This window comes from Thunnus thynnus, chromosome 9, assembly GCF_963924715.1.
Source record: "Thunnus thynnus chromosome 9, fThuThy2.1, whole genome shotgun sequence".
In the NCBI taxonomy this organism is placed as follows: domain Eukaryota; kingdom Metazoa; phylum Chordata; class Actinopteri; order Scombriformes; family Scombridae; genus Thunnus; species Thunnus thynnus.
The window spans coordinates 27,702,604-27,730,133 of record NC_089525.1 but is presented as its reverse complement, the minus strand read 5'-3'; the positions used below and the strand labels follow the sequence as shown (position 1 = coordinate 27,730,133).

Here is a 27,530-nt window from a genome sequence, read left to right as displayed (position 1 = left end):
CCTCAGCAGCGTAAGGAGCTTAGCCCTCTAATAATGTCTGCGGCAGATTTACTCTGCCTGACCTTACCTCCTGAACAGATACTGTGAGACCCGGCCTCCGGACAGGTGAGGTCACGGCTGGTGTAAACCTCTTGCTTACAGGCAGCTACAGGCAAAAAAAGAAAGCTCCTTCCTCTGTTCCTGTTATCCATGTGGAGCTGTAATCCTGTGTTTTGGTATGCTTCACACAGCAGAAATATAATTTCAAATTGCATAGTTTCACAAAAAATCCCGACTCAAGCTTGTTCTGGAGCTTTCAACCGTATTGTATGGTATTCATCAGCGGACTGGGGTGTGCTCAGTCGTCATGAAGATGGGTCCGTTGACACAAGAGCTCAGCAGCTGTTATGATTTCACCCACAGTTCTCGTCGTGTCGGCTTCAAAGTAAAGCACGAAAGTTCATTCTTGACCTCGAAATTTGTAGTTTGATGGAACGATCCCAACTCCACTTACTGGGTTTTCCCAGAATTCAGCTGCTTATGTTTCATATATAAAATCTATTTGCCTACAAGAAAGCAGATGTAAATTTAAGATTTGAAACACACTGCTTTATGTGTGAAAAATTCACATACAGCTTTTCAGACATTTCTCACAGTGTCGTCTTGCACATGTAATCCTCAATATTTCATGTGTGACATGTAAAACCTCACATGTGAAACATAATTTCACATAGTATATAGCCACGTTGGCAGTTCACATGTAAAAATATTTCCCAACATGTGATCATATTTCACTTTAATGTGAAGAGTCTATTGTTTTTGTGCTTTAGAAGACACTGGGCTGTCTGAGTAAACCAAGTTATGGATATTAAACTCCTAAAAACAGACATTTTTGTGCACTTGGATTTAACAGCATTTTGTAATTTTCCATGCAGTAGTTTCATAAATTCCTCGTTTTGATGAGACCTTAAATAATGGAAATGACCAAATGCAATTCCTATTTTTCCAGGCAGTTTAGACATGTGAGGAACACTTCAAAGGAAACCTGGATTCTGAGGAGCAAATGAAACTTACTGATACTGTGAAGCTTCAGTCAGATCTGAAGGAAATTTATCTCATCATGACCCAAATTTAGAAAGTACACACGAACAGCATGAAGTCTGAGGCTCAATATTTATCCAAAATAATTGGATAATTTCCAAAATAAGTTCAACTCCTACACAGAGAGAAGAGACTGCGATGAAAGAACACAAATTTTTGACATATCTTCAAAAACGCAATGTAACAAAAAAACAATCCTAGATAATTATTATTTCTCAGATTGTTACATTAAAGCGACACACTTGAGAAACCAACTTTTATTAATCCAAAAGGGGGCATAGGATATCAAGGTAGGAATTAAATAAGGAACCAAACTGATGAGACAAAGCAGGCAGTGTACCAGACCATCGCAGCTCGCATAAGAACACTTCTGCCTCGTCTCCATTAGCTGAGTCGAGCCTAGTCGGGTCCAGCTGTGGTTCAGTCAGGAACAGCTTGATCTCCACTGTAGACTGGAACCAGCAAAAGACTCAGCCAGCTGACAGTGGAGACGCTCTGTGAGCCAGACGGACCACAGTGACACTGAGCTCAGGCCAGTAGAGACGAGGCGTTTCACAAAACCACGAGTCAAGTTTCATGCGCAAAAAAATATTATCATATCACAACTTGGCAGCTCCAAAAATAGAACTATCTTAATTATTACAATGGTAATGAACATTAAAAAGAGCCTTTTTTTTTCCAAAACTGAATCAAATAAATGCTGATATGTTTTACACTATGTACATTTTCCTACTGCTTAATGTAAAATATGACATTATGACAGCTTTTACCAAAGCAACTTTAAATATATTATGATGTCATATGTTATAGAGTGCATTTAACAGGGCAGAAAAGTACCTTTTAAAGTCCCAAATAAAGTAAGTGATTAGACGAGTGCACTAGAAGGTAGTTTTTAAAATCATTTGTTTTGAGACTGTTGATAATTAAAGACTTTAATAATTACATTCAGTATCAGTCATGTCATGTATCTATCTTTATAATTCTTCAAAGTGCTGCAACTATTCTAATAAATGCAAAGCGCTACGTGATGTACCATTATTGATTGATTTCAACAGATTTAGATCAGATTAACAAAAGTGACTGAAGAGCTCAGACACAACTGAAATATTTGGCACGGCTGCTGGAACTTCATAGCCTGAAATCAAATTCTAAAACTGATATAATTTCAGGAATATTATATTATACTTTACTTAGACTCCATTACATACATGAGTCACAAATGAAAAGCTTAATGGTGAAGGCGTTATATTGTAGGGTAGATACTGTATTTATAGATTTTTTTTTTTGCAATAAAAGAAAAGGCTAAATCATAACAAACAACTTCACAAGTCAGTCAACAAAATAAGTCTTAAAATTCACATGCAAAAAAAAAAAAAAAGGCAATTTGTTGTGGAAATATTGCTTCTATCATCCTAAGACGTCCACACTTAGATGACATTACTTGAGAGTCGAATGAGAAACGTGACCTGTCGTGTAGCAAAATTTAACACAATACGGTCCATCAGTGCAAACATTCACAAGATCAGAAGTAATGAAACATGAAATACTATTTCTTTAACAAAGCGACAGACATTGGTTACTTGTTGAAGGATGCAGCGTCATATTAGTCAAAGTGATGACTCTTTTCCACTATCATTTTAAATGATGGATTTCTAATAATGACTGTTTTTCTCTGCCTATAAAGGAGATATAGATAATGGAAAAAAATGCATCCTAGACAAGAAAGAAATGAACTTTATCTCCAATGTTTATCTGCATTTTGTTGCATCTTTCAACCTAAAAGCAAATTTTCTTTTCTGTTTTTTAAAGCGGACCTCTGAAAGATGTCTGGCTGCGTAATCAGCCGGTAGAAGCAGCAGATTTAGTGTCAGCAGTCAGAATTTACCAGCATTTGACCGGCAGCTTCTGTTAATGTCGTACGCTGACTGGTTCTGTAATGAAAGGTCCTTCGGTCGCTGCGGGCGCAGTGTGGACTGCAAATGGCTTTATCTGTTGGCTGTGTAAACGAAAGGCTCTACTTAAGGCTCTAATTTAAAAGTCGCTGTTCTCAGTCGACTTCACAACGCTATCAAAACTATGCTGGAAATTAAAAAGATGCATCACTTCAATTTTCAGACTAGTCTCACTGAGGTATATACTCTGTATTCACCAGGTAATGGAGCAAGCAGCAATGCATAGACTCTAATACTAACAGTGTGTGACTGCTTATTGCAGTGTTTCCCAACCTTTTCGGCTCACGACCCCTTATTTAAAAACCCTTCATCACCAGTTGTATGTCTGTCAACCCTGTTCAACCAAAAAGTGATTATATTTCTGTTTTTCTGTTTCAGAGACCCGATAAGGTAAGATTATCTAGTTAATTCACCAGAAAAAGGGCAAAAAAAGTTTTGTTAATCATCGTGACCCACCAGACTTATCTTACATTATTACTATTTGTGTGAGGGTCATGACCTTCAGGTTGGGAACCACTGGTGTAAAGTCCCGTGTTTAAAGGAACTTCTCAGAAGCCTTCACACAGATTTCAGATCTACATTTCTAAGCTGAATTGTTGTAACCTCAGTATCGTATTGGGTTGATATGTTGGATGACACCCAATATAAAAAAAAACAACTTTTTGAAATAAAGTTTTCTTGAGGAAAAAGTAAACATTTGATACAGTGAAAAATGATTCTGCTGTTACTTTTAATAGAATCTGGAAGTTTGTCTGTTTTCTGGCTGCCGAGCGAACTGAGAAACTTCTGACTTCTGGTCCCAGTGCTGCTCAGACAGGAAGTGCTTGTGTGCTCTCACGCTCACACGTACGCAATCTCACACACCCTCACACCTGCATATTCACTCTAAATACTGAACCATCCTAACACTTTCACACACACACAAACACACAAACACACACACACACGCCAGTTCATCCTGACGACTGGGCTGCCTCAGTCACATTCTCTTTCTCCCGCTGTTAATAAGCCAGCTGAAGTTTTCTTTATGAAACTCGTCGACTTTAGGCATCAACAACAGCAGGATCGTCTGACACTGTGTGTCCACGTTCACAATAACTTACTGTATTGCCACTGACTTTAATAAATACTCAGCTTTCTGCTGCTGTTGGCCAGGAGAGCCAGGCTGAGGCGCCGTTTGCTCTCCGTCTTTCCTGAGTGGTTGATCGCTACATCCCGCCGGTCAGTCGATGCGGTTACCACAGATTGTGAAACGGTCGATCTCCAGCAGGTCCTTTTTGGGAGTCCTGTGCTTCAGTTCAGAGGCTCCTTGTGCCTCCCCCTCCTCCTCTTTGGGGATCGAGGGTGCGGGTTGCTCAGCTTCAGGTAGTGGGGTTGGAGGATGGCTAGCTGGTGCAGCGGGCGGGGCTTCGGTGGGCGGGGGAGGAAACAAGTCAGTCCTGGGAGTCGGCTGGGTGGTCACAGAGGAAGAAGAGGACGAGGATGGTGTGCTGCAAGGTGGGACAGGGATCTGCTCCACCTTTGATTCACCTGTAAAGAGGAGTGAACCTAAATTTAACTCTCTGACAGACAGACAAGATAACAAATGGATGAATGTTTTGGTTGTTCGGCTTTCTTTCGGAGTTCTAAGAGTAAAATAACATTACTTAACACGTTTAACTGATGTTCTCTAAATAAACTTATAACACTGTACATGAAACTGTAGTACTAGCGTGGTACTACTTCTGTGTTACCATCACCACAATCAGCTCGACTGTGGAAATCATAAATGTCTTCTTCTTTCCCTTCACCATAAACGCTTCCACTTCTGTTTGCACTTTCATATGAAACAAAGTGATGCCTCAATTCAAAACTTTGCTCTGGGAAGTGACAGTTTAGCCTTTAAGACTTTTCCAGGGTTGCAGTGCAGTATTCAACTCAAATAGAATCTGAAACAGAAACAGGTTTATTGGGTAGTAGGGTTTCACATAACTGCCTTTGTGCATAACGGTCAAAATATAAAAAGTAAGAAAACACAATTATTGATTAGAGCTGCAACTTATGATTATTAGTCAGATTGGATTGATTGTTTCTCTATAAAATAGCGAAAGAAAATGACCACCACATTTTATGCAAGTCCGAGATAACGTCTTCAAATTGCTTCTTCAAACAGTTCAAATTCAAAGATATTCAATTTATGATGATTAAAAACTCCAAGCAGCAAAGCCTCAAATTTGCGAAACTGGAACCAGCAAACGATTAATTGATAATAAGAACTGTAATGTTATGTCTATCATTTATTCAATGAATCAACATATCATTTCAGCAAACTGGATGTAACTTCTTGCTAAAACAATTGAGGAACAAAAAGATGAACAATCACCCTCTGCACAACTGTCATCCTTTTATTATATGTTTCATTTTCAGTTTCCGTACTTGAGTTATTCTATCACTGCCTATTGTAGCTGTTTTTAAAACTGTTTTATCTGTTTTTCAAACTAAGAATGACTCTAGAATCACCATCTAACACACAAAGATGTTAGAAAAACAAATAAAATAGATAATTTAGAACAGAGGGTGATGTGCTGACTGCGAGCGACAATCTTCAGCCTGTAACAGAAGGTGTAAAGTTGTTCTGGCTTGAGTGACGCGACGTGATTCAACCTGTCTGGTCCACAAGTCAGGAAACCTGCAACCACCTGACGGCTCAGTTTTAAGCAGCACGGAGGGAGAAGAATGAAACGTAGCCGGAGAACGGAAGCTGACATGTGTGATGCGGTCTCGGTTAAATATTATCACAATCCATTGCATTATGTTAAGAGAAAACACTGCGCAGGCTTTTAAACTTTTGAGAGCACTGAGTGTAGTTATATTAAGAAAATCAACCAAACAGAATAATTCATCATATCACAGAGACTTGAGCAAAGCAGCATTGGATATTAACAAGGCTGCCCACAGAGACCACCGCCCAGCCCCGGGCTATCTGGCTACAACAAACCTCCAATTCTTACTGTAGACAGAGCAGAAGTGACACTTTACAGTACAGAACTACCGCAGTCCACTGTGCATATACTGTGTATATATATATATATATACTGTATATGTGTGTTTGAGTAAGGCACTAGGAAGAATTTAAAATATGATGGAGGCCATAGGAGTAGTGAGCATCAACGCAGGCCAGCAGAATATTAGAAAATGTCAGGTATTACCTTCGGTTCTGTCTGAATAATTCAGTGTTGAGTCAGTGAGGAATTCATAATAAGGCCTGGTGGATGGTCAGTATATAAATCCATCCCCACAAGCCTTATTTCATTCCTTGTAGCAGGTTTATTTTGACTTTTTGATTTTTTAAAAAATTGCCTCAGACCCTATTAAAGCTGGCATCAGAATACACAATATTTTTGTCTTTGGAGAGGGTCACTGTTTGAGATTCACAGTTATATATTCTTGTTCTGATTTGGCTGAGACGTGGCTGACTACGCGTTGGATCTGACCAAACATAGTTTTACTTCACTGTTCCACCTGACTGAACCAACAACATGATTTCTCATTCGCTTCTCCATGTGGCTTTCGCTTCAGCAAATGGCTGATGTGAAACCACTCATTACTCATTTCTGCCCTCCAGACAGAAACATGCAGTATAGACAGATGGCGTATGCAGAGTTATGTGAATCCGGATCATTGTAAAGACAAAGACATACAGAAGAGCATAATTGTGCAGTGAATCCGCTGGAGCAGCAGGTAAAGCTTGAGGCATAGGCTAAAGTAGTTAGCATGAGGTCGCTGGTTCAAATCCCGGCAGCTGAATATGTGGGAAGCAGAAGGAAAGACTCCCATTAAATTTCCCACAACCTGGAAGTGGTTAATATTATACTCTATATGTTGGAGTGTGGTGCTTTAAGCCTTGTGGCTGCTGCTGCTGCTGCTGCTGCTTTTTGAGGAAGCAGATTCATTTGAAACACAAGTACTTTGATGTTTGATATGACATGATGCACCATCAGGATCTTTGTCATTTTAAAGCTCCTGGCTCAGCTCAGCAGGCGGGTCCGTGGCACACACGGGAGAAAAGATCTGCGGGGATTTGGCTGCGGATGACAGGAAGATACTGCCACCTCCGAATCTGTGTCTGATTGTGTGTGTGTATGTGTGTGTGTGTCTTACTGTAGGTGCAGGGCGTGTTGAACAATTTGTCAAAATATTTACATGAATCTTAATGAAGGAATTCATATGTAAATATATGAATGTGGGAATAATTTGTTTTTTTTACTGTAGATATCAGTCAAATGTGACATATACATATATATATATATATATATATATATATATATATATATATATATATATATATATATATATGTATATATATACTATGATCATTTTATCACTACATTGTCTGTATATGGTGAAAAAGGTAGATCACTATTTTGTGAATCCCAAGGTGAAATCCTCAAATTGCTTGCTTTGTCTGACCAAAAACCTGAAGATATTAAGTTTACCATCACACGAGACAAAAAAGCAGCAAACACTCACAGTGGAGAAGCTGTAACCAGGGTGTGTTTTCACCATAATGATAATAACTAGCTATGAATTATTAATAACTAGTTGCAGCCCTATAAACAAGACTACATGACATTATACTGTACTTAAACCATAATACAAAGAATGAGCATTACTGCAGGTAAACCATAACATAAATGTTTGCTTTGCTAAGTTGCCACTTAGAATATAAAACAGCATCCAAAACGATGATGATAATTTGGGGAACATACATTTGTTTTAGGTGTTTGGGATGAAGCTATGGCCTGATATTTAGACTTCTCTACAACCAAAAGGTCACAGGTTTGATTTGTGCATCACCAGACACTGGATGTGTCCATCAGCTGCCTAAAGCCGGACACTGAGCTCCTACCTGCTGACAAATCTGTCTGGGTACAGGTATCAGCTAAATGCCTAAAATGTAAATTAAAGTGTCAGCTAAATGCCTTAAAATGTTAATATAAACATGATTCTTCTCTCAGGCAGGGTGAGCTGGTAAGCCTCGTGTTGCTTTGGAAACGACGGAGCAGGAAATAGACAAATACAGGAGGTGAAAACAAATAAAATCAGCACTATTGACCCTAGTTGGAGATATAAAACATAAGTGCTTTATTTTCTGTTAACGCAACACAAACTAATGAGCGTTCTGCATGTGTGTTTGAAAAGATTATTGTAAGACACTGGTTTTATTTACAGTGTCTCAAAGTGCAGAGAGACACAAAAGATCAGTGAGTGAGTCAGAGGTGGAGGGCAACATGCAGCATTATTAAAAGCAAGACTAAATCCCAGGACGTCTCATTTACAAGATTTCCATTCCAGAGAACCACAGGGACACTTTTCATATCTCCAAAACAGTATATAGCTATTTATAACGTTTCAAAAAAAAGCTTTGTAAATACAAGCTTGTGTCTAATTGAAAATAATTGCATTTGATTCTCTGTCATCTGCATGATCACCTTAACGAGGGTTACTACAACCTGAGGATAAGATTGCTCAATAAAACTTCAGTATCTAATGTATTAGCACTAATTTGCTGTCTTGTTTTAGCAGGTACGGTAAACATGTAAATGGACTCATTTAATCAGGAAATGACTGAGTTTTTAATCTTATAAAAGGCAACTAGACATTGAGAAAATCATAATTTATCAACAGTCCCATGGATGGCAAATCCAAAATGTAGTTCTATACAAGCCTGAAAATGTAAACTTTCACTGTAGGAACACTGATAGTTCCAGACAGTGTAATTAGTGAGAGGGACAAAGTGTGATCAAGCTGAGATTATGTAGAGTGACTGGGAACATTCCCCCTTAAAACTGGGTCAAACTGCATGCTCCTTTTTATAAATAAACCTGACCCAATAGTATTTTGTCCCTTTTACAGTGATGAACACATTTTTCAGTAAATGCTCTGACCAAAACAGGATAAATAGGATCATGATGTGAACTACTGTTTAAAATGCAGAAGATCTTTAAATGAAGTTTTAAATGCTTTGAACTTTTATATTATTCCCAAATTCCCTCTCACACACTAGCTGTAACACAGGACTGATAGTGAGAATGTTTTCACCAGTCACCATCATCTCAAAGTAGATTATCGTATTGTTTGGCTATAAATTGATAGTACAAATATGCGAGAGGTACTGCAGTAGAGCTGGTGTTCAGTTGTGAGTGCTTTACCTGAAGGTGCTGGACACGTGGCCTGGTCAGCTTTGCTGGGGCTCTTGGCAGACGAGGATGGAGCTGTCGAGGGCCTCTCAAACAGTTTGTCCTCCATGTTGGCCCTCTTGACGTAAACACACGACTTTCCCAGCAGCACAATACTGTTCAACACTTTCAGTGTAACCAGCCTAAAGAGAGAGAACACTGCAGTTAGAGAGGTGCATTTCTAACTGGAAGAATTAAACTCTCCCTTTCTTCAGGTTCAGGCTGCTTAGAGTCTTATGAAACTAACAAAACAATAAAAACATGACAAAGCATTAGCAGTTCTACTGTAAAGCTACACATTTATCTGAGTCTATGTGTTGATTTTCTTTTAAATATGTGCAATCAATCATAAAATATTGGCTTGCTGACAGTGTTAAAACATTTCACACGTCATTGCTTTTGGAACCTTTTTTGCTCATTTGGTTGATGGACTCAGCACTAAATTAAAAAAACTGTAGAGTTTGGTAAATTGTGATCAAAATAAATTGCAAAATAATGATGATTACAATTATAGTCATAACTGAACAGCCTTTCTTGCTGTTATTCAGCACCGAGATGTAGCAGAGTTAACTCAGTGCCGTCTTGAGCTGGGCCGCAGCTATAATGAATCTCTTCTACCATCTGGTTTCATTCACCACTGTTCACATCCCACCACTGACACCAGGATGCTGATGTGTATGATCCTTCTGTGTTTCTGGGTTTAGCTATTAGGCCTGGGCTTGACACTGTGATCAGAGAGAGACAGACACATTTGGGTCTGTGGACCACTGCTCGCTGTGACAGGGTGTTTCGGACTGAGAGCGTGACAGCGCGGCTGAATCTTTGCCAAAGCGCAGCGGTCTGTTCAAGCCAGAGCTATTTTTAAATAAGGGGGTAGGGAAGGCCAAAGATGGCACTAGAGATGACAACATTGTATTCTTCACCCTGAGGGAAACTCTTCAATGGTACAAGCCCGATGGGATACGGCAAATGAGAGTGAGCGCGGATATCAGCAGCTCAGCACAGGGAGAACGTGAGGGTACAGTGTTAATGCTTATGTAACTGTGTATGTCTGTGAATGTGTGTTTATGACAGCGCCTGCATGTGTTAGTGTGCGTCCAAGAGACCGCGGCTGTGCGAGCATGTCTGTATATGAGTGTCTGTGTTTGTGTGAGAGTATCTGTGCATATTTGACACACTATAAACAAAGAAATCAAACGTAAACACTCAGTGATCTACGACTAAATGAATACTGTGTTCAGAATCAAAAATATAGACACACAGACTTCTATAATGAGATCTGTATTTCAATGATACGAGCCTGTAGTTCAACAAGGAGATGGAGGGAACGGCAAAATATTCATCACCAGATTATTCTGCATGGACAACTTCAGTTTCAGCTTTTAAATCTCCTCCCGAGCTACATTTTCACAGTCAGATTAACATATATACAGCATATGTAAAATAAAAATATCCTGTTCACTACAAGCGCAGTAAGATGTGGCTTAAAAGCTCATTTAATGGATGCTGGGAAGGACAATCTTCAATAAAATCATGTAATAACACTAAAGCAAACATTATGATTTTAATAGACTTACCCAAGATAAAAAAGGAACACACACGTGTATGACAGTGCTCCTTGCACCTTTACCGAACTCATGACCACTCGAATAAGCTGTTAAAACATAAAACAAGAAGAATATAGTTTCACATACATGTTCAGCTTTGAAGTAAAGTTTGGAGGAATTCTGACTAATGTTTATGTGACAATGAAGACTAAACTCTTTGCTGGTATTTAGTGCCTGAGCAGCAACAGACTGCAGCCTCTCTTACCAGAACAGCCAAAGGCAGAGGGATGAAGCCCATCCTCCGAGCCACTGAGTCACTGTAGTCTGTACAAGCCTACACAGTGACAGACGAGCACAGGTTACAGCACTCAACAAAACTGCATTGATTAGCTGCGTAGGCTCCATGCTCTTTATGTAAGTATAATGACAGTGGTGTGAAAAAAAGAAACGGTTGCTTACGTTCTTCTGTCGACTGCTGACAAGATCGAAAGCCAAACTGGCTCTGTATTCACTGTACACCTGGGAAAGAGATGAGCAGAAGAATGTAGTTTGGAATCAAACAAGTCTCATTTAAGATGGACCACATACAGTACAGTGTTACATTACACATGTATTGTGTTGGACGAGTCCTTGGTTGGTGAATGAGGCTGTTATAGAAGTAATGATCAGGTTTAGCTCTTACATCTGCAGTGATGTCGTTGAACTTGGTGATGAAAGCATGCTTAATGATGTCGACAGCAACTTCAGAGGTGAGGACCATAAAGACATCAGGGAACAACACCCAAAGGTGGTCTGAGGGAAGAGATAACACAAGAAAGTTTATATGTTACACATAAAAATGTTTTCAACTTAATTTATGCTGGGAAAGTTTCCTCGATTGTGGGGCTGTAGCTGTAACCCCACCTGTTACAACTAATGTACAATTAACAATTCATTTTCAATATCAATTTATCTGTTAATCTGATTATGTTTTCATTTAAGTGATTACAGCCTATGAAATGTCAGGACAATGTCAGAAAATAGTGAAAAATGCCCATCATAATTTCCCATAGCCCAAAGGAATATCTTCAAATTGCTTGTTTTGTCTGACCAACATTTCAAAGTTATTCAGTTCATAATGATCCTAACATTTAAGAAGCTAGAACAGCAACTTCATAATTGATTTATAAAAATACAGTATTAAAATTGTTTAATAATTTATTTGTTAACAATTTAAATCGACTAGTCAACACTAGTCTAAATATCTTGCTCAGTAGCACCTCAGTTATTCTTACTGTGCTACTTCCCCTCGCAAAGATCAAAATCAGGATTCAACCTCATGACACTCATGTCTCAGGTTCTGCAAACAGCAGTAATTTTGAGTTTTAAGATTTTAAGTAGTTTAATTACTTACACAATAAAATGCAGTCAATTTTTTTTTTAGCTGCATTGTACAAGTTTGGCAACTGCTATGTGCATACATCTCTTATGAAAAATGACCAGCTCCACATCATGTGCACAAAAAACTATATGGCCCAAAGCTTAATAGCAGAATTTAATGGGGACCTACTATAATCATTTCCTGCTCTCTCTATATTTTTATTCTGGGACTCCACTAGAGTAGCTTTGCATGATTCACAGTTAAAAAACAACTCTTATTTATCTCATACTGGCCCTTTAGGCAGCCCCTCAGTTCAGCCTCTGTCGCTAACAGGCAGTCTTAGCTCCTTTCTGGAAGCCTGCCGAGGGGCAGCCGTATCAGAGTCGTGTTAAGTTACTGCTGATGAAAACCCAACACTTCCTGCTTTACTGCTTCATATTAAAAGTTTTTAAATGACTAAATAACAGGAGACTTTATTATGAAGAATTAGCAGAGATTCGTTAGCAGCGCTAAAACCCAGTCAACACAAGATATGGAGATACTTTGAGCTCTTTGTTCAGCGGATCAGTTAGAAATAATACAGGGAGGAAGAGACAGCCACACTGATGATAATGTGTGATGAAGAGCTGCAGATGACCAGCACAACTCCAACAGGTAAACTATTTATTTTACTTTGCTGTGCTGTGTGATGGAAAAACATTCACAGCATGCCAGCTCGACTCGAGTCATGGCTCTGCGTGAATACCCCCAAAACAATGGAAAAACACTATAATGTTAGCGGAGTGGAGCACAGAACTCGCCCGCTGTGCGTGGAGCAGATGACCATACAAAGAAATCCATCATGAGCCAACATCAGGCTGAAAATAGAAAAAACCATTGGGAACCGAGTGTTCAGAGCAGTCTGAAGCCGGTCCTTTTTGCTCACAGGGATAACTTCTACATATGTTTACCTCATTATCTGACACTTTGGCCACATTTAACATGAACATCTGATATTGTAATATTATATTTATGACTGAAAATAAGGAAAAGCACAAAAGAGCCCCTTTAAAAGAAGAAAAGCCTAGTTTAATAGTATTTTTTTTCTTAAGGTTGGTATACTTGCATACATTTCCAATATTTAATGCACAAAGCAGCTTTGGCTCTAATTTCACACTTCTCATTTTAACAACAGTTAAAATGGATGACATGAGAAGTGTTTAGTAGGTAATTAGCTGAGAGACGGTGATTTGCTTCTACTGTATATTGTAAACAAAGAAGTGCAGTCACCACTAATGCAGCATGCAGGATAAGTGAATTACCGGGGAGTTGTGATTTGTATACCTCTTTAGCAATAGAAGGCTGTGGTTCTGATAGTATTAGTGCATCAGAGTTATGATTGCTGTTGACAGGCCATGTCTGTCATCTATGGTGAGTCTGGCTTGGAGAGTAGCAGGAGGAGCTGACTGTTTTCAGAGAGCTGTAATACAGAAATGCCCCTTCACACTGCTCTGTCGGTAGTGGAAAGATCCCCATGGTGTTGCAATGGGTCAACAAAATCATCAGGGAAGGAGCTGCTCAAAACTGAATCTTTAGCATGACTAGCACTGAGCTACGGTGGAAGTATTTTAATTTTTAAAAGTATGGTGAACAAACCTGAGACAGTATGCTTCTTATTATAATATAAAGAGTCTATTAAACTGCAGTTTTAGGGAAAACAGATAATTACCTGGGTTCCATGAGAACTGCTCCATATTCCTGAGACAAACGATGAGCAGGAGAACGTAGCTGGTGAACCGTTCCTTGATGTCTGCCAGGATAAAATAAGAAAATTTGCAATTATAATATCTCCGCCCTGAACAACATGGCTAAAAAAATGCTACTAGTAAAGCATCTTCACTTAAGGCACAACTGCAGAAAGTTTCATTCACCCACATTTGATGACCTTGTGCTGTATATGTGTGTGAAAGTATGAAAGAAAGTTTTAAAGGAGTCAGATCCATCAACTTTATTATGCATAAATGTGCAGTGAAGTAACTGAAGAGTAATTGTGCATTTATTTTAGCAGCACATAATAGCTACAGTGGCTTTTAGTCTTGCCAAAGTAATGGATGCTATAAACATCCATCTCGTGCAAATTGAAGACTCAGCTGTAGATGTTGTAGAATGCAATCATCTGTTCTGATAATGCCATGCTAGTTAGGACCAAGCCCGGCTCCATAAACAGGCAATCTTCCAAGTTGTGAGAGGAAAATGGCAGCTGATAATGGCTTATTGTCTTCTGAGGTCATTAGAATACAATAAGAGTGACTGAGATAAAAACCTGCTGCCTTGGGGGATTAAAGGGCGAAATGCGCAAGGCATTTAATCTATAACTGCATTTGTATTCTTCCTATCAAAGCAACATGGATGGATTCATAAAAGCTTTCTATTTGAGGAAGAGTGAGTAACCCTTTGTATGCTAAACATTTTACCAGGAATCAAGTCATTTTCATCATACATCTATCCTACAGAAATTGACAAAAGAAGCTTATGTTTTGCCTATGTGATTAGCTAAAAAAGTAGCTTTTTCCATAAGAGAAAGTGTTGCTTTTAAACATTTGTGGGGCAGCAAGAACTGTTCTGAGTGTTATTAGATTTCACATTTATTACTAATGTACAACAAAGTATTTCAACAGGTCTGTTATACTTTAGACTTTTGCCTTTCCGTCAAACAATCGCTAACATATTTTCTGAACAGGATCAGAAAGTACAAAAAATACTTATTTGTGCAACATGTTCTTTAGATGCAAAATTTTCCATGTTGTTACCCTTAAGCAACAAGAAGAAACAACATGAAGCAAATATAATTATATATTGTGGCGCCTCATTTTCTGGTAAAGACTGTGAGAAACTCTGTGTGATTCTCTGTGAATATTTTTACAGGTTTTTAATTTTGTAAGTGTAAATTCTGAGCAGACTGACATCATCAGATAAACAGTGAAACAACACGAAATGAAGTGTTACCAGATATGGAAAACCTGTACTGATGTTTTTCAATTTTAAATATGTTTTTGGTACCAGCGCCCTTTTCAATCAATACTAATAATAATATATTAAATCAGTGATTTCAGATGAGACAATGAGTATCTTACCACTGTTGGACATTTGGAATAAGTTGTTCTTCTCAAATTTCTTGAACACACTTCCTTTTATCTCCACAAACTGTGTTTGAGAAAACAGAAAAAAAACAAAGAAAGAAATGCATTTAGCAGTAAATATTATCCTGAAAATAAAAAGAGAAACTAACATGTTGCAGCTACAGCAGCAACATTTCATCACCGACATGTCAAGTTCCATCTTCCTGGGATACATCTGCATACAGATGATTCAATTAAAATGTAGTTTGTGGGCACATATGCATATATTTTGTTTGTGTGTGTGTGTGTGTAGCTGCTTAAACAATCTCATCAGGCTTTCCTGTTTGTGCGCAGATTATTGTGTACACCTGTGTAGTAGTAGTGGTAGTAGTAGGTTTGTGTGTGTGTGTGTGTGTGTGTGTACTAACGTTGTTGGACATCATGATGGTGAGCAAGGACTTGTTGTGTGAGTTGAAGGCAACATTGAGGGTGGAGGCTTGGACCATGATGAGGATGGCATGGAGGACTGATCGACGTTCACTCAGGAAAACAATGCAATGCAGCTTATTGGTTAGACAAACTACCTTCTAATCAAAACCCAAAGTACAATGCCTGAAAGCAGTTCAGCTGTGACCATCAGAAGTCATTTGTTTTTCTGAAATATCCTTAAAAAAAGATCCTCTGCTCTGCCACTAACAACATCAGCTAAATGCTTAGATTATTAAGTGAAGGGATTTAAACCTTCCCAGATAGTTACCAAAACTTCTACATCAAACCTGGCATGTATGACTGAATGGTTAAAGAAAACTAAAAATACACATGGCATGCACTGAACTCAACTAGTTTAAGTTCAAAGCACAAAAACTTCAAAGGAAATAAAAATAATCAGTTTTTGCCTTTTTTTTTTCTAGTCTGTCTAGTCAGGAGAAAATCAAAAACAAAATGAATTCTAGTGACTGTAATGCTGAACTCAGAGGCTTTATTCATCTTCTCCAATGGTCACACAGGGTCTCACAATAGTTATGAGCATTAGATCAGACTACGCCACTGGAAACTTTGACACAGAGGAAAGAGACATCAAATGTCAATCACAAAATATCATATAATATAATCAGCTTACTTCACAAATGACAAATCTTGCCTGTTGAGTCTTAAAACACCCATATTGCTGCTGTGGATTTGAATGAGAAGGATACAAACATAAAAAACGGCCATGAGGAAGTGAGGGATGACTCCTATACTGTCTCTTTTCCGTTCTTTGGGTTCTGTAGCTGTCCAGTAGAGAGCATCCAGGATGTCTTGACCGAAGGAGGAGAAGAGGCGATCTGCCACCTTACAGAGGAAGGACAAGTGACATCATAACTTAAAAAGTTAGTATGTGATTCAAACAGATGTATTGTTCATTTCACTTTTTTTCCCGCCTAGATGTCAGTTTTATCACCTGTCAGTTACATTAATTACTCTTACAGCACCTCAATGTTTTTAACATCAAGACTTTCCTACAAATGTTGTTTATTTCCAAGGCTTAAAAAAAAAAAAAAAAAGTCCTGGCATAGTACACCGACTACCTAGCAACATGGTTTCTAAATCATCTCAGACGTATCTTTGGCATTTCTATCCTGCAATTTCCTTTAACCTCTAAGCCAACATATATGCCCATACAAATATATCTGCAATAAGCTAATACTGGCCAATATACTGTATATACATGGCTGATTTATCAGTGTGACTCTATACTAAACCAAAATCTATAGTTAGTCTGCCTCAGTTGTAACATACTTCCACAGTGCAGGTGCAAGAATAGTGATTGAAATGTATCAATAGGTATGATCTGTGTATATGATGCTGCAGCAGATGGCGCTAACACTTTTCGGTTTAAATCCTGCTGAGGCCACCTGTGCTAAAAAAAATAACAGTTTCCACTGAATGCAGATGTTAGATTGTATAAAATATGATGTACCTCCAACATGTTGTAGATGATGTAGAGTTTGATGACAGACTGTCCTCTGATCAGGTGGTACATCATGGAGTAATCTACATAATGCATCATGGAGAAGCACAGCACCAGGATCAGGCCCTTCAGCATGTCACACACCTGCGCTGGCTGCAGCAGCCGGGACCCGCTAACCAAACACACACACACAAAAACATTAACTTATAGTATCTGTATATGGTTATTTAGACATATTTATATAACTTTTCAGTGCATTCTTGCATATTTGAATGCAAACTTGCATGCTGAGATACACAGTGCAGTGTATCTGTGTATCCACATGCACATAATCTGTCATTATATTGTGTCAGTGAACAGTTATATCTGTTTACACAGATATGATGTATGTGTATGCTGACAGACAAAACATTTTAGTGAGCTATGTATGAATTTGGAATGCATACAAGCATTTACAGCACTGACACATACACTGTTTTACAAACTTCACTGATACTGAGATCGACTGACACACAGTGAAAGAAGCCGAGTGAGGAAGGAGCTGTCTACAGATTCATTACAAAACCAGATGACGAGTGTCACTGACTAATGCTGCTCATGAAGGCTCTGAAAGATCTCTGCTATTCATCTCATGCAAGGAAACAGAAGAGGAACACATACAGGGATAAACAGTTCATTTCTGTTCAAAATTGGATATTCCACACAAGGGAAAGGGCAAACAAGCACTGATAACACAAGAACACAATATGAATATTGAAGTTAGTATCTGCTTTATGCTAAAAGTAATCTAATATGTTTCTGTTTTGGCTCTATGTTTCTTTATGCTCTTATATGATTCCATTCTTATCCACCAAACATGCCACAGTGCACCAACAAAAACAAATTTTTGAGTATGGAGAATGTATCTTTTCTTGTAAATATTTCACCTTTGTCACAAAAATGGGAACAGCATTTTGGACAGAAATGTTTCAAATGGAGTTGAATAGATGGAGGAAAACACAGTGGCTAAGCTGTCACATAATGCAGGAACAGCAAAGCATGTCTTGTCTGTGGGCAATAACTTGTGTTTCAAAACGTATGAAGCTTCATAATTAATGGCAGTGGTTGGCAGTGGCAGCTTGGGAGCATGTTAAGAGGAGGGCTGACAAATCCATAGGACCGGTTATTTAGTATTTACTGTGACAGGGATAACCGGGCAGAGCCAGAGAGCTTAATTCCACCATATTTTCCATGTCAGCTGTGTGACTGGTCTACGTGTCTGCAACCACTTCTAACTCCGGCATTAAAATATGTTTCATCTACTCATCGCACAGGCTGCTTCGTTAACAAATTCAATATTCACTAATATTCGGATTTTCGTAAAGGGAAAAGGTTATGTTCTGAAGATGGATGTGATTGTTAAGACATGTTACCACGACTTTGTTACAAGTTAAACACTATTCTACAGATACTGCTGTCAGATTTTCCACTAAAATCACTATAAACCACACAGACTAATCCTGGACCGACTCACTAGTTCACAAGACACAGCAGAACAACAATGAACTACTCTAACAGACACTATTACCTTAATTAACTTAAGCGACTGTTGATTAATCTTGCATCACAACAACAGGGCTGCCCCTTACCTTACACTTAAAAAAAAAAACACAAGAAAGGAAAAGAGAATATGTTTCAGAAGAGAGGGGTTGGTTATCTGATATCTGAAGTATTTCAGGAGCCGAGTCCAAGCTGAGAGAAAAAAAAAAAAAAAAGGCCTGTGTTGGAGAAGACGTGTAAATTAGCTTAATCAAGTGTCTCTCTGTCTGCTGAATCTGTGTGCAGCTGAGCACAGAGCTGTGAAGAGAACAGGGTGAAATGAACATCTGGGCCTTTTTTGTCCGAAGCATAAAAGACAGTGATTGCCTTCGTATGAATGGAAGAAAAGAACGGTCGGAGTTTACTTTGGATGTACAGTTTATCGAGGATACCGTTTATTTCCCGTGATTACGATGATGAGGTGATCCTGGGTTAACGTCATTAACCCTTATTGTTTTCTTTTGTCATATCTATACTAATCACAAAAGAGAAGATGCAGATAAAATGGGCCACAATCCAATATCATGAGGCTGTCCCTAGTTCCATTGGTTTCCTGATGCTATGGCTCCATCCAGTGGTCAAGTCATTCATGTAATCTACTTCATATTTTGCACTTAATTTAAATGTTTTTGTTCACTAATGAATGTACAACAATAACTAACAGTAGATAAATAAATAAAGGTCAAAGGAAGTGTAACAGAAGATAAATGAGTGAGGGACTGCTGCTGAATTTATTCAGCAAACATTACTAAGGTAATAGTGTAAAAACAGTTCAATCAGACATGTAAGATAACCTACAATTTTTTCAATTATTTGAGTATTCATTTAGTAAAAAATGTGTTTAATTTACAATGATATAAAATTGAGAAGTTTGACATGTTTGCTGAATAAATAACTGAAATGATCAATCGATGATCTGTCAGCTCATCAATAATGGATTCATTGCTTCAGCTCTAACCCACACTACTACACTTCTCTACAACCCCCCCCCCCAACATGTTAAATATCTGCTTTGGTATTCAGGTGGTTAAGGTGCAAACTCAGAGCAACCTCGTCTCACAGTATCTTCTCCCCCAGCATGTGAAACACACACTGCTCTCTGGATGCGAAGCTACTGCAGCCAGCCGGGAATGTAGTCGGCACAAAGCAGCAGTGCTCACTATCTCCGTTCTACAAGCATTATCTCTATAACACATGAATATTATGTTTGGGTGCAGTCAGCTATTGTGCTGCATTCCAAGTAGCCATCTCTATGTGCCATTCATACTGTATTACCCTGACAGTATGCATTAAGCCAGAGAAAGCTTTCTGATATAAAAACCTTGTTATAGAAGCAGAAAATAGCCGTTTTGCTTCTGTGGAGCAGCTGGGGATATCTGTACAGGGAAGGTGAATAACCAGAGTTTTTCCCCTCTTTCACACTACTGCTGAGAGAAACCTTTAAGTCAAGGCAACTGAGCCCCAAACTGCTCCAGAAGAGCTGCTCAGTGACCAAACAGACTGGTGTTATTAGGCAGCCCTCCAGTTTGAGTGTGTGCAGCTGTGTCACTGACAAGCAACATGGGGATGAGAATGAGAATGAGCATGCATGCTCAGCAAACCTTCTCTGGATGGCTTGAAAAAAAACAAAAAACAACAACAACGACATCTACAAAAAAACCAAAAACAAATTCCAGACTTAAGAGGAACCAACATGGCTGCTCTGGCTTTTGAGAATGGAACATGACGTGCGGTGCCAAGCCGTACATATTAACAGACACGATGGAGATGAAGAGAAACTGGTGAATGAGTGTGTAGGCCAGTTCAGGACAATGATAACATTAATGCAGCCTCGATGGGCTCGTGGGAGCGTACCTGCTTCTTCTGCAGTAGGGGCATGTGCGTGCCCTGCAGGGGGAGGAAGGCAAGGGCAGAATCAGACAGACGGTGAGGCGGGTATGAGGACAGGGGGGGTGCCAATTGGTGAGTTCAGGTGTTTATGCCCTGAAGCTGTATGCATACTGCACTGCTATTCAATTTCAAAATGATTCGTGGAGTTCTGGTCAATATGTGTTCAGAGTGAAAACAAGTTTATCACTGTATAACCAAATGAATTTAAACAGTTTTCAGACCTGTATAGGAACATTTAAACACCTGATGTAATGTATGTTTTTATGTACATAACAAGAGAGCAACATAATCTAGACGACTAATAAGCAAAACCTTAATACAGTAGCTGATATACGAGAAGTACCAGATCTTTCACAGAATGCGTAAAAAGCTCTAGTTTTGATCTTTGTGGTAGATGAAAAAAATTCTTATTTACAACAACTGTGTATAGAAACTATACAAACAAATCATGCCATTATAATGGCTGTTAAAAGTAGTAAATAATGGTTACATGTGTTGGATAGGAGTAAATACAAACATTCTTTGCAAGGCCTTTTCATGCAGGTTCAGCTAAATAATAGTGTTTCAATATTCAGTCTGTTCAACTACATAAAAAAAGAAGACATATTTCTTTTAGACAAATCATGCTAACGTACCAAACCAGAACAATCTGAACACAGTAGGGTTATATGTACGAATGTATTTGTGTGAGTACCTAATTATCTTCATTCATATGATGCACATATGTAGCTACATTTTATCTTTACTTATATGTACCGGTCGGGCTGCACATTTAATCATACATGATGATGGCAGTCATGATTTTGGCTAACACAGTAGATTCAACGTTTTGACACGCTGCATTCAGTTATCTACACAGCTATATTTATTAATATAGTGTGAACGGAAGGCAGTGTCCTTTTTAAAATGTGCAAATTGAATGAAACTATTTTGTTCCCAAGATTGAGGAATAATCATGATAAAGTATTGTGACCTTAAAATTGGAAAAAATAATGAATAATTCCAGTTTAACTGATGTTAATGTTTTACAGTTAGACATACATACAGCAAACTGACACAGCAGAAAATACAACAGCTCTTTGAATATCGACAAAAAACATAAAAAATATTAAGTTAGAGTCATCTTTGCACCAATATAAGCTGTTTCTGCTGTTGTTGTTGTTAGCTGTAACTGTGCAGCCCACACATCTGTACAAACGTGTACTCATACCTGCAGATTATGCGCTGCTGTGTGTAGGTATATCCTTTAAGTCTGAGTGTTCATCGGTTACAGGATTTTATGGAGGTATAATTTATGTTTGTGTGTGTGTGGGAGTAGTAGAGAATATGTGTGTGTAGGCTCTGACCTGAAGCCACAGCATGGCAGGGTGAGGAGGCGGAGCAGGGCCAGCAGCACCCTGAGGGGCAGCAGAGTGAAGACGTACAGGAAGGCGTCCACACACAAGAAGAAGCCAAATATCATCAGCTGTAAAGTTACACACCAACACCTCAGAGTCAAACAACGATTGTCAGTGTAAACAATGTTCAGGTTTTAGGGCATCACATCTGAGAGAAACAACAGAGATTGCAGACACACACACTTAAAAATCTGTAATCTTTAAAGATAAACAAGTATTTTTCCGACACCATAGAGTAAAATATTGTAGGTAAATGATGTACAACTTTCACTCATCAAAGCTGATCTTGTTTAACAAGCACTGTACATTAAAATAAAATAAAGTCAGACCATCGGCTGGAGAGAAACCCTGTAGGCTCCTCAAATCTAACTAAAGACTTCTAGCTGAAAAACTGTCCTCTAACATTTTTTGAGTACTTCACTTATCTTTCGTCTCCTTTGCGTCTGAAGAAAAGCCAGGCGAAAGCTATTAACTACCAAGAAAAGGTCTAGGCCTAAACCAGTTGCGCAGCAGGCACATACCTTCACAGTTTCCCATATTTGAAAAGCCATTTCCTTGTCATTTTAGGGCTGTTTTAAGAGCAGTATATTTAAGACATCCGATTGCTTCTGACACCTACTTCTAACTGTGAAAATATGACGGCGCTGCTGTAAGTATTGGTAGAAGCTGGTGGGAGGGTTTGTTTCTCATTGGTAGATTCTGTGTGACTTTTTTTGGGGGCCTTGTTAGATATCCATGAAGTTGGTTAGGCTGCTTAACATAGTCAAGCCACTGAGTTCTCTTATGTTTACACACATTCCTCTCTTGCCCCCAAGTGGAGGAGGAAAAACTAAGCCAGTAGGAGCTACATCAACCTGGGCTCACTTGATAGGACCCATTTATGCTGAGAAATGGAGTTTATGCAACTCTGAAAACCACAAATTAAGATCTGAATCCCAATCAGCTGTGTGACCACTGAGTCTAAACTTCATCTATGGTCTTCTCATTAGCGCAGGTAGTCTTGCTTTTAATTTGACACGTTTACATTATTCATTTCTAATTGACATTGTGGGTGTATGTGATGTGCTGTTTGTAGCTTTGTATTTTGTATGGTGTGTTATGTGTGTTGTTTTTTTGTATGTTTTGTATTGTTTGTTGTTGTGCTTTTGTATGTTTTGATTGTGGGGGACTACAGACGCAGATTAGCTTCGAGCTAACTCCGGTGCAGTGCATCTTTAATGTTTAAAACTGCACACTGTCTCGATCAATAAATCAAATCTATAAATATGTAAATATAGAAAAAGCCTACTTTTTGATGCACCATAGTAATTAAGGCTTGCATTTTAAACAGGTTAGAGGGAAAACAAGGTGGTTGATATAATAAAGATATGCTAGTTAACAAGAGGTACTGTAAAACTGATTCCTGGAAAGAGACATCATACAGTTTGATGCACTCCAGATGAGCTCCAAAACTGCCACCTGGTGGCTCATGACAAGAACAACAAAAATATACTGAATCAGTCCAGCACATGGCAAAAGAAATGCTATTTTACACACTGTTGCTTTACAAACATATATTATAAGTATTAAAAAAATGTGTGTATGTGTGTGGGTGGAGTTGGGACTGCACCTAATGATTACTTTCATTATTAATTCATCTTTACATAATTTTCAAAATAATGAATCATCAAGTCAATATAATGTTAAAAATAATGACAAATAGACTTTAACAGAATCTAAAGTGATGTTTCAAAACTGCATACTTAATCAAAACGAATGTGAATAAAATTTAATATATATATATATATGTATATATATATATATATATACACACACACACACATAAGTTAATTTATAACAACAATGGGCTGTTTTGTGCCTTGTGTGTGCTGAGATGTGAATGACAGAACAACCAGAGGGAGGTAGCTGAAGTTAAAAGGGGCAGCAGCGTTGGGGGCTCGTGTTATACGATACCTTCTCAAGCTCCTTGGGAATACGCATACATGTGTAAACTCTCTCTCTGCGCTCGGTGTACTTTGCCTCATTGTGCTCCAGGAAGTAGCCTCTGGTGAGCTCCGTGCAAATGAAGCGTGTCAACGACGGATCTGGAACAACATTAGAGCAACAGTGTTTCCACAATGCCATTGTCTGCAACAATTACAACAATGGCTATCAACACAATGAGAGCGCCAACCTTTGGAGAGTCACACTGCAAAGTGAAAGAGGAGGAAACTTCTCTGAATGGTGGAAAGTGGAGGACTGAAAATATTCTTAACTCACAGTGCAACATGAACACATCTTTGGTAAAGCTGAACATGCTTCATGAAGCTCTGTGTGATATGTCCATGGACTTTCTTCCCTACTCCTAAGCCATAACTGCTGTATAACTGATATCATAAGACACTTACTGTTGCCCTGTAACACAGTGCACCTTTGAATCAAGAAAGCCATGTCGCATATTTAAGGGTAATTCAAAATGAAACACTGATTGGATTATGATATGGTTTAAACTTAGAAACTCTTTAAATGAAAACGAAGGTTAATAAACAAACTCGGGATACATAACTAAAAGGAAAACAGCGGAACAAATACAAGTTGTAGCCAAGTTGCTGGATCTGTTAACTGTCTCAGGCTGTCGATACCCTAAATGCCTCCATACTGTCTTGGAATTTGTTCCACTTGACTTCACCCTGTGAGTACCTGTCAAACATGTCACACCTCATAAATCTCAGACAAAGATGAGTTTGCTGTGCATTACACATCTCATGACCTAACATTATAATGTTGCTCAACTTGCTACAGTTTTGTTGTTAAGGTCACACAGAGAGCTGAACCACTTTAATAGAGGGTTCAAGTAAATTTAGCATCCACAAGCACCCCCGCATTACAAAATGAGTTAACAATCACATAAACTAAGGCTCAAGAGTCTAATAATGTATATTTTCAATGATATTGTGCAAATGTTCACCTTATCTCAGCTACAGTGTTTGTAGTATTTGTATTTTATATTGTTCTATATTTATTTAGCATCAGATGTACCCATAACTTAATAAATGCACAATATACAGGGTCAGATGAGGATCTACAGGAGTGTGTGCGGGGCCAGTAAAGTATGCTTATGGGTAACCCACACTCCTGTTCTCTGACCCAATTAGGACTTTTAGCTACATTACCACAGTAAATGTTTCTTTTACTTATTTACATACTTTACTTTGATAGCTGTTACTAAACATGGTGCCTCCACAGTACTGAGATAAGGTCACAGATTTTGATAATTGTGATTTCAGTGTGCAGAAAATTGTGGCCCCTCAGTTTCTTTGATGCTAGGAAATTTAACTACATGAAAAAGCCCAAAGTGTCTACTAGGGCTGCAACTAACGATTATTCTCATTATCATTTAATATGTCGATTATTTTCTCGATTAATCGATTAGTCATTTTCATCTTTAAAAGTTCAGAAAATGGTGAAAAGTGTCTATCACTGTTTCCCAAAGGCCAATATGCAACCTAAAATGTTTTCTTTTGTCCCAACCAGTCCACAACCCAAAGATATTCAGTTTACCATCAAATAAGACAAAGAAACGCTTCAAACATGCCCTGGTTCCAGGCTGGAACCATGGCACTTAAAAGTGACTGAAACAGGTGATCAATTGTCAAAAACAGTAGTTGCAGACTGATTTTTTCAGGCCTACACTACAGTTAATGCTATATCAACTGTTAAAATGTGTGACCTGGTACCTCTATACTATCTCAATAGTAAAGAGGCACCATTCATGGTGATACAATGTGATAAAAAACAATTGCAGTAGCAATATGTCTCAAAGGACAGGTTCACAGTTTTTCAAGTCTGTCTTAAAACAACAGTCAGGTGCCCAAATGAACATTGAAACATGTTTTCTTGTCATAATCATTCCTCCTTTTCATACTGGCAATTAGAGGATCCCTTCATAACGCACTTACAATGTAAGTGATGGGGGACAAAATCCACAGTCCTCTTTCAGTGCAAAAATGTATTTAAAAGTTTATCTGAAGCGGATATGACACTTCAGCCATAAAAATGAGTCAAATCAAGTAGATATCTTTCATTGTTGCAGCCTTTTTAGTGCCAAAGTCCCTCTTTTTGTTACTATACTTCCACTGCAGCTCTACAGGGAAACACTGTCCAATGAAACACAAAGACCACAAAAAATTTGATACTAAAAAGACTAAATGTAGCAGATATCCACTTGATATGACTAACTAAGGCTGCTGAGGCCTCATATAAGCTTTAGATAAACTTTTAAATGCATTTCTGCACAAAATGACTGTGTGGACACACTGTAGATCACTTACATTAAAAGTGCATTTGAAGGGGATCTTTTAACAGCCAGTATCAACAGGAGGAATAATTACAGCGAGGAAAACCGCTTTTGGTTTTCATATGAGCACTTGACTGTTATTTTAAGACAGACTTGAAAAAGTGTGAACCTATCCTTTAACTTTATCAGGTCACAGAATCTAATGGGTCACAGAATTTGGTGCAACACCGAGGTAGCATGATCTCTGGACACCCTGAAGTGAAGAATGTGTGTTTAGACACTGTAACATACCAAGATAACAACATGTTTGAGTGCGATGGTAGATTACGTTTACTGCTCACTGAACTGCCGAACTTAAAGCAGCTAACTACCGTCGCCATGCCAAACTAAACTTTAGACATTACTAGAGTAGCTAGATAGTGGCGGAGAAGATCCAAAGCTAGTTTAAAATAATGGCTATATTGTGTCAGTCAAAGAGTTTTTTTTTACTGGCAGGTTTATTGAGCAGTAGCACCAGCGACAGTTCATTATTTAGCAGTTAATCGAGCTAGCACTGACTGTAAACAACAACCGTTGACAACGACTCAAAATAACGTTTTTACAACTGCTCATGACCCATATCTAATTTACTTATGTTTGATAATACTGCTAACGTTAAACTTATTAATGAAGTCACGACAGTTACAATGCTACACGGTTACAAAACGCAAAGAATACGTAGTATTTGACCCGTTTAACTGCCTAACGTTTATTAGCTGTAGCTAACGTTCAGGAACGTCAGTTAAGGGGAGACCCGACGTTTACCTGCTGACAGCTCCCGCTGCTCCCTCCTGACAGCACTTATATCGTAAAATCCCAACGTTTCCGGCAGTGCTGGGGTTATACTGATTTTGCCCGACTTGTGCAAATCCTCCCACGGTCGTTTTTGTCTTTTCTTGAGCTCAATTTCTGCTTCTTTCTCTTCTGACAGCTCGGTCCCCGATAAGTCCGCCATCTTTACTTTGGCAGCCGCGTCACTCTATGCAACGTCATAGTAAACAACGTCATGATAAACAACGTCATGATAATGATAATTTCAAAAAAGAAAAAAAAACAAAAACAAAACATTATTTTCTCTGTTCCTTAATGATTTTACCTTTTTAAGTCTCTAAAATAATTCCAACATATAATAACAACAAATAAT

General features: G+C 38.5%; 1 protein-coding gene across 1 annotated transcript; it reads right to left on the bottom strand.

The window, feature by feature from the left end:
• Positions 1-1,322: 1,322 nt before the first annotated feature.
• Positions 1,323-27,379, bottom strand: tapt1a (transmembrane anterior posterior transformation 1a). The gene is made up of 14 exons (XM_067599920.1): positions 27,152-27,379; positions 24,025-24,155; positions 22,021-22,139; positions 17,216-17,378; positions 16,452-16,587; positions 15,684-15,781; positions 15,271-15,340; positions 13,866-13,946; positions 11,480-11,589; positions 11,257-11,316; positions 11,063-11,131; positions 10,828-10,904; positions 9,224-9,393; positions 1,323-4,562 (listed from the first exon to the last, which is right to left on the bottom strand). The coding sequence occupies exons 1-14, from the start codon at positions 27,339-27,341 to the stop codon at positions 4,255-4,257; spliced, it is 1,782 nt and encodes a 593-aa protein (XP_067456021.1). The 5' UTR covers positions 27,342-27,379; the 3' UTR covers positions 1,323-4,254.
• Between the last annotated feature and the right edge of the window lie 151 nt (positions 27,380-27,530).